Source organism: Populus euphratica, unplaced genomic scaffold, assembly GCF_000495115.2.
Source record: "Populus euphratica unplaced genomic scaffold, PopEup_1.0 scaffold1997.1, whole genome shotgun sequence".
Classification (NCBI taxonomy): Eukaryota; Viridiplantae; Streptophyta; class Magnoliopsida; order Malpighiales; family Salicaceae; genus Populus; species Populus euphratica.
In genome coordinates this window covers 1-8,247 of record NW_011501859.1, presented here as the reverse complement: position 1 = coordinate 8,247, position 8,247 = coordinate 1, and the positions used below count along the sequence as shown (strand labels likewise).

The following is an 8,247-nucleotide window of genomic DNA, read 5'->3' as shown; positions in this document are numbered from 1 at the left end:
CTCCCCGCTAATATTTTATTTAGGGGAGGTTAACGAGCGAGGGTACGAATTTACACCGTCTTGATTCTTATGGGTGCGCACTACGCCTCTAAACAACTTATATATTTAGAGAGCAGCGGGAAGGGAAGCCAAAAACCCATTCAAAAAAAACTCACAACGCAGCCTCTCTCTCTTCAGCACCAACTATAAAATATAAATCCATAATATTAAATTAATTAAACCTTAATCCACTCTTAACCCTCCCCTTAATCTCCTCTTAAACCTACTTAGCGAAATAAATAAATAAAATTCGCAACTTCTCTCTCTGCATTTAGCTTTATTTATTGTTTTTTTTGTTTGTAGTGATGAGAGCTGAGGCTGCAGAGTGAATGAGAACACGAATACGACATTGTCTGATTCGGTGTTACAAGGAAGGCAACAACAGCAAAGGATGCAGCAGAAACTTGAGGTTTATAAGGAGATTCTTCGTCGTCTTAAAGAATCTAATCACGAAGAAGCTAATCTACCTGGTTTTGATGATCAACTCTGGACTCACTTCAATAGCCTCCCTACCAGGTACGTGTGTGTGTGTGTTAGCTTCCCCACATGTACGTGTATCTATACGATATATTTGTATGTATGTGACTTGGTGTTGCCTCTTCGTTACGGAAATGAAAATTTTGTGTGTGTGTGTTAGTTTCCGCACATGTACGTGTATCTATACGATATATGTGTATGTATGTGACTTTGTTTTGCTTCTTCGTTACGGAAATGAAAATTTTGAGTGTTTTTTTTTTAATTTGAATTATTCGTTTTTTCTTCGTCTTTTTATTTTGATCTTTCGCAGGATAATTCTCATTTTGGTACCTTTTGTGGTGTAGATATGCGTTAGATGTGAATGTGGAGAGAGCAGAAGATGTGTTAACGCATAAGAGATTGCTGCGTTTGGCTCACGATCCTGCTAATCGACCGGCGATTGAAATTCGCCTTGTTCAGGTAACGTCTATCTACTGATTTGTTATGTTTTTTATATTACCGATGCTTCTTGATAGTAATTTGTGAAGATTTGATTATGAACAGAATTTGCGATTGATTAGGCTGTAGATTTTAAGACTACGCGAGGATTTGTTCATGATACAAGTTTTCGGCAGGTGTTTTTAGGTCTTGAAGGATCCTATCTTTTGTGGAGAATTTGGAGTTCGAAGTTTTGTGTTTTTGTGTTCATCAAAATTGATTTTTTTTTGGTTCCACATTGTTGATGTAGAAGTAAATGTGATATAACTATAAATATACGAGTATAATACTGGTTTAGTTACTAGCTATGAAAGGAATCTTCTGTAAACAGGTCCTCAAATGAGTGCTGCATTTCACACTGTGAGGCTGGTTTGATCTGTTTGAGTTCAATAAACGCAGCTGATTTTTGCCAAATGTGGATTGCAAACCTCGTTTGCATTTGTTATCTTCTTTTCTTGCATTGAGTCTTGTAAACTTTTTAATTTATCAAGTGCAATCAACTGCATCTCCCACATGCAGGTTCATCCTACTTCCGATGATAATTCTACTGACTCTAGCCTTCAAGACTCTCCTAGTAAGGAAGCAGCTCAGAGAAAGAAGTATGCTGTTGAGATCATTATCTGTCCTAGAATCCTCTTAATCCATGCATATTGTGATTTTGACGGCTCCAATCAATAAGTTTCATTAATATTGCTGACATTTTTATCTTGTTGTCAATTGTCAGCTTGCATCCACCGCCAGCCTTTGGTTCATCACCTAATCTTGAAGCACTGGCACTTGAAGCAAATAAATTTGATGATCAAGATGGTGATAATTCTGAGTATGCTGATTCAAATTTCTTCAGGCAATTCTCTCATTCAAAATGCTGTTGTGGTAGAGTTAACTTGATTCCAATAAGGATCTATCTGGGGTTTTTGCCCTTTTGTTAGTTCACTTTAACATTTTATTTTGAAAAATTTTAACAAATATCATTTTTATATTAATCGTTATCTTTAATCGACAGACTTGAGTGAAAATCAGAATTCAGATGAGTTTTTAATCCTTGAATATGGTAGGGTAATGGGCTCTCTTTGTATATGAGATCCTATATTTGAAATGGCGCGCAATCTGATTGAGCATGCCATTGATTATGCACATTTCTAAACATGTATACATGATTTACTAGATTTGGATCGTGAGGTTTACATTATTTTTCTTATTGGCAATGATGTAGGCCCACGCATGAAATAACTTTTTCGACCTATGACAAGCCAAAACTCCTGAGTAAGGTAAGATAAGCATGCTTGCTGAAATAAGCCAAGCACATTTTATTTCTCAAACATTGTTTCAATTTGCTGGGGAAAATCTTCTTTTATTCTGCTGCTTCTTTCAATTTGGAGGCTGTTTTGGTATTCAATTTGGAAGAACTGCAAACAAATTTGAGGTCTGCGTTGGTGTCTGATACTGCTAAAATTTAATGAATTTGTCGTTTATTGTGCTTCTAGTTATTTATGAGGTCATTGGTGTTTCGCGAATTTACAGCTGACTTCCTTACTTGCTGACATTGGGTTGAACATCCAAGAAGCGCACGCATTTTCGACAGTTGATGGCTACTCCTTAGATGTATTTGTTGTTGATGGTTGGCCATATGAGGTACTTGCCATACACACCTTTTATTACATAAGGCTTCCATTAATCAGGAACATATTTGAAATACACAACGAACTTGATCCATTAACAGACTGTTCATAATTTTCAGGAAACGGAGCAGCTCAGACAAGCGTTGGTAAAGGAATTTTCCAAGATTGAGGTAATTCCCTGATTTGATTTGTAGTGATGGCAAGTGTCTTCTTATGGAGTTTGCAGCTTATAATAAATCTGGGTTTCTCTCACTCACAATGCTCACTGTTGAATGTGGTGTTCTACAAGAGTTTTTATGAATTTATTTGTACTTGAATTGATTATATTTTCAGTCTCTTGATTTTCTTGTTTCTTGTTTAGTGAAGATTGTCATATTATTTGATGAGGATCAGGCAAGCTTTGCATGACCCTGCAAGTAGAATATTCTCTTCTAACCAATGGTCTGTTTGCTAAAATGATCATCTCAAATTGAAGTTAATTATATCTAAAGCCAGTGAATTGGGCGGGATGCAATGAAATGTTTTATAAATTGCTTTCCAATATTTGATGTAATTTCCTTCATCCAGTTTCAGATCTTTTTACCATTTGGTTATTTTATGGGGTTGAGGAGGGGCTGCTGTAGGTAGAAATAAAACTTAGTCACAAGTTAATTAGTGATAAGAAAACTAAAGAAGGAGTTAAATTAAGGAATTCCCAATTAGCAACTCATATAGTACTGGAAATGGGCAAGAGTAGACCAGGATTGCAATAGACTAGGCCATGAATTGAATAAGAATTTATCCCGATGATTAAGTTGTCTGTTAGGAACCTTGTTTTGTTGATATGTATTTTTTATCTTCATCATTTTAAAATAGTTTCATCTATTTCTTCCACGAGCAACCTCCTCAAATTAGATGATATGCCTTGTATATGACAAGCATAACGCTCCTAGCAATGTTTTGAATATGGTAGAACGCATGTAACTGAATTTATTTCAGGAATAATTCACCATAGCTAGGTTGCTGATGGGTACCATTTTGAAGTTCTTGATTTTGCTTCTGCTTATTCTTTAGTTTTCCAATGCAACAAGATAATTGATAATAATTGATAGTGTCTAGTTTATGCCATAATCTCTTCACCACATCAATTGACTACAACAAATTTATGTTTTTCCTTGTGTGGTTTCATTCATTGTCATGTTTCGATATGCATTTCAATTTACTTTTAATGTGTTCACAGGATCACGAGCAATTTAGGACCAAATACGATACTAATCATGTTACAATACCGAATGACGGGACGGATGTGTGGGAAATTAATCCTAAATATTTGAAGTTTGAGAACAAAGTTGCCTCTGGATCATATGGTGATCTGTAAGTTAACTGTTTTTTAGATACAATTTCTGTTGATGTTTGGTTTTTTATTCAACTGTTTCATCCCATTTGCTTAGGTACAAAGGTACATATTGTAGTCAGGAAGTGGCTATCAAAATTCTCAAGCCTGAGCGAGTAAATTCAGACTTGCAGAAAGAATTCGCCCAAGAAGTTTACATTATGAGGTCTGACAAAATGTCTTCAGCTACGTAGTTTTTCTACAACTCTAGGTTGTTTCTTGGGTTTGGTGTTTCCTTGTTTTTACATATTCTTTGAACCTGTAGGAAAGTTCGACACAAGAATGTTGTACAATTTATCGGTGCATGCACCAAGCCTCCAAGTTTGTGCATTGTAACAGGTAAATGTCACTGAGTTTTGAAACATTTGTTATGATTATTTATTCCTCGTATGAATTTCTTTCTTTATTTTCTCCCATTCAAGATTTTGTTTAATTTTTCATCTCCCATTCAACATTTTGTTTCTTAATTTTTCTTTTCTTGGTAAATAGAATTCATGTACGGAGGAAGTGTCTATGACTACCTACACAAGCAGAGGGGTGTTTTTACGCTGCCAAGTTTACTTAAAGTAGCAATAGATGTTTCTAAAGGAATGGATTACTTGCACCAAAATAATATAATCCATAGGGATTTGAAGGCTGCAAATCTTCTCATGGATGAAAATGAAGTAAGATTCTTCTTTGCCATATTTCATTTTTTCAGCAAGTGCTTTGTTTACTATTCGATTGGCTTCAGTGATGTTTTTTACCTAGTCTTTTTCATCCTCCTCCACATCTTCTACTCTCATCACCATGATCAAGGAGGAAGATAAATCAAATTCAACTGAAGCTTTGTACCGTATGTGTATCTATAAGAAACATCTGTTCATTTCATTTCAGGTAGTCAAGGTTGCTGATTTTGGTGTTGCCAGAGTGAAAGCTCAGACTGGAATTATGACTGCGGAAACTGGGACCTATAGATGGATGGCTCCTGAGGTATACCTTTGTTTTCATTACACCTTATTCTGAAAAGTGTTCCCAGCTTTACCAATATCCTTCCCAGTACTAGTGTGCAAACTATCTTGGCATTAATCTTAGTGTTTAATTTGCTTCTTGCTGTCACCGAGAGAGATCACTTGTTTACCATTGTTAAATAATCCATAGCTTTCCCCTCCCGTCCCCCATGATTCTTGTTGAAACTTTGAGGCATCATTAGTTGTGCTGGTGGCACCCACCATGCATCTTCTAAATGGTTCATCTCGCAATTTTCTTACACCTTTTATCTTGCATTGAAGGTCATTGAACACAAGCCGTATGACCACAAGGCTGACGTATTTAGTTTTGGGATCGTGTTATGGGAGTTGTTAACTGGAAAGGTGCTGCTGGTCATTTTCGTGTAATATCCCTTCGCTTTTTAGTAAGTTTCTCTTGCAAAATTGATCATTTTTGCATATTTGGCTTCCCAGATTCCATATGAATACTTAACCCCTTTACAAGCAGCTGTTGGAGTGGTTCAAAAGGTAAAAATCCTTTTCAACAAGCATTTTTTCCCCTATTTCATATGATGAGTCCATGATTATAAGAATTTGTGTGGTGATTTTCATTCACGTGGTTTCAGGGTCTACGGCCTACCATACCCAAGAATACTGAACCAAAGCTTGCCGAACTGCTAGAAAAATGCTGGCAACAGGATCCAGTTCTAAGGCCTGACTTCTCGGAGATAATAGAGATCCTGCAACAAATAGCGAAAGTGGTATTTAGCAATTCTAGTTTCTGCTACAAATGGCTTTATATATCAAATATGTTTCTGTACATGTTCATCACAAGCAATAAGACTAGCGAGTTTTTATAGCAGGTTGGGGATTATCGTCTGGCCAATTTCTATCTGTGCTCAGGAGGAAGTAAAGGGAAGTCTTGCAGATGCTCATAACCTGAACAACAAGCTAATCGAACCTGCCATTTTCCATCCTTCTCATTACCATTACTGTATATTATTTTATTTGTCAATCCTACCTATCACCTTACCTATATATTTTAGCTGTGGAGAGTTGCAATCTTTTGGCGCGCCTTTCAAATGAGATATCAATGTCTGCGAGACAATCATGTAACTCTCGCAGCTCCTCGTTTCAAGAACTTGGGGAAAGAGAAGAAAAGGAGGAGAAAATGTGGTTTTGTTTGTAAAATAGACTTTTGATCTCGGGAGAAAATGTACTTTTGTTATTTTGAGAGAGCTTATTTCTGCTTTAATTGTTGATGGTCCCTTGTGTCCCGTTGAGTTAAAGAGTGTTTTTTTTAAAAAAAAAAATTTTTGGTGTTGGAATTTTAGGAGGGAAAATGCCAGCATTTTTTATTTCAAGATATTTTAAATTTGAATAGCTTCTTTGTAATTAAAAGAAAATAATTTTGTTGATTTAGAATGACAAATGATTGTGTATTTTGTATGATTTGAGTTATATTTTATTGCTTCTAACTGTTCTTGTATTTTTTTTATCGTGTTAATGTCTTAGATAGCCCCAAATCTACTTCCAATATTTCTAGATATTTCTGTTCTTTTCTTGTTTCTTGTGAAATATTCATTTTAAAGCTTTTGATTCTATTTATACTTTATTAGAGATGGGATAATTAGATCGAAACAATTTTGTTGGGCCTTATTTTTCTAATCGTGATTTGAGCCTTTTAGTAAAATCCAACCCATTACAATCTTTTCAAAAAGCCCACAATAACTCTGGCCTTCACGGTTGTGAGTACAAATAGAAAAACAAAAAACTTTCAACGTGCAAGTTCCTCCAACCCTCCGTACCTCCCTGTTTTTGTAAGTTCCAGTTCCATCCATGGACACGCTAGTGTGGTGTCACCAAAAGATAAACAACCTCGCTCGTACCAGGGAACCAACAACACATCTGCCACCGTCAACAACCACTACCTTATTTTTCACAGCCGCCGCTGCCACTACCACTGGATTTATCAACCAAATGTTTAGCAGCAACTAGCAAAGAAGTCCAGCGCTTCTTCTCTACAGTAGTCCCCACCATCACCAAAGGAGCGACTTCAGCTACTAGCCGTTTGATCAAGAAATTTGTAGCATCATCACCGGAATCAATTGCTATTGGTGCACTCTCTCATCTTCTTTCTCCTGACTTCACTCACCCTCCCTTCCCCTCCCACTCTTCCTGTAAGTAATAACCTGCCCATAGCAAAGTGATTCCAGCAGAGAGCACAGTGGTTTGTGGATCAGGAAGTCATAGCAGTGTTAGGAGGGGAATCTCCAGTTAAATAAAATCTATAGTTAAAGAGATAATGGCTCAAACGAGAAGTCCAATGGGAACAGTTAGCTGAGGGAAAGATGTCAAGGAATGGCTACGTTAGCAGATGGATGAGCAAGTTCACCATCTACTAATCACAAGTTTCTTTTGGATTTTTATGTCATTGGAGATTTCCTTTATCCCCGTCTCTTGTTTACATATACCAAGAAAATATACATGGAACTGCAGAACCATGACGTCCTCAGACAAGAACTGGAATGAGCTACATAAAAGAGTGAAAAACTAGGGCATCTTGAAGCGCAGCAACATGCAACAGTGTATTATCAATAAGGAGGGGAGATTGGCGATCGGTTTCTTCTATGTGCAAAGTGGGCAGTCATATCTGCTCAAAAGAAAGAGTACAGGACGATATAGCCTATATACAGAGAGCTGATGAAACGCTGGCAGCACTTCAAGAGGATACAAAGGATAATAGGAGAAGTTGAGAGAGGCATGCGGTGAGCAACTTTTAGTTCCTGCAAAAGTTCTGCTCCACTCTTCCCCGTGAAGGTTGTAGAATCTCTCCATGCATGTCCAATCCCTTGTACTTCATCAAGGGTCAAAAATCTAGTCCTTAAACTGAAACATCTTCGTGAAAGAAAAATCTTCAACATGCTTTTCCTGACAAATTGCTTCACATTATAACCTCAGAAATGAGATCCACATGTATAAAATGCACACTGTACCTTACGAGTATTGCTCCCAGGGTTAAGCTACCGGTGATAAACAATAACTTAACTATGTCACGCAAATTTTAGTTTTTTGGTTCTTTTGCCAAGCAAGATAGTAAATATTTCAAAAATTTAGGAGTTTTCTTGATGCATTTTAGATGTCCATAAATTTATGGATTTGGTCTAAGTTTAGTGGTTTTTTTAGATATTCCAAAAGATGGTTGGTAAGTGGAAAATTTTCCAATAGGCTGTGAAATACCTGGTCAAAAAGTTCAAGCAATGACTCCTCAAAACCAAGGCATCCACCATATGTA

At 36.7% G+C, this 8,247-nt stretch overlaps 2 protein-coding genes and 1 long non-coding RNA gene across 3 annotated transcripts; 2 read left to right on the top strand and 1 right to left on the bottom strand.

The window, feature by feature from the left end:
* The first annotated feature begins 430 nt into the window (after positions 1 to 430).
* LOC105118534 (uncharacterized) lies at positions 431 to 2,794 on the top strand. Its single transcript, XM_011016513.1, has 7 exons — positions 431 to 555; positions 861 to 975; positions 1,513 to 1,592; positions 1,718 to 1,837; positions 2,207 to 2,261; positions 2,515 to 2,625; positions 2,732 to 2,794. Exons 1-7 carry the CDS (start codon positions 431 to 433, stop codon positions 2,792 to 2,794), a joined length of 669 nt encoding a protein of 222 aa, XP_011014815.1.
* On the top strand, positions 2,789 to 5,967 carry LOC105118532 (serine/threonine-protein kinase HT1-like). Its single transcript, XM_011016512.1, has 10 exons — positions 2,789 to 2,889; positions 3,832 to 3,965; positions 4,043 to 4,150; positions 4,250 to 4,323; positions 4,474 to 4,649; positions 4,861 to 4,956; positions 5,256 to 5,336; positions 5,427 to 5,480; positions 5,579 to 5,713; positions 5,813 to 5,967. Exons 1-10 carry the CDS (start codon positions 2,809 to 2,811, stop codon positions 5,888 to 5,890), a joined length of 1,017 nt encoding a protein of 338 aa, XP_011014814.1. The 5' UTR covers positions 2,789 to 2,808; the 3' UTR covers positions 5,891 to 5,967.
* A 625-nt stretch (positions 5,968 to 6,592) lies between these two features.
* On the bottom strand, positions 6,593 to 8,247 carry LOC105118533 (uncharacterized). Its single transcript, XR_840968.1, has 2 exons — positions 8,193 to 8,247; positions 6,593 to 7,883 (listed from the first exon to the last, which is right to left on the bottom strand). It is a non-coding gene; the product is annotated as an uncharacterized LOC105118533 (long non-coding RNA).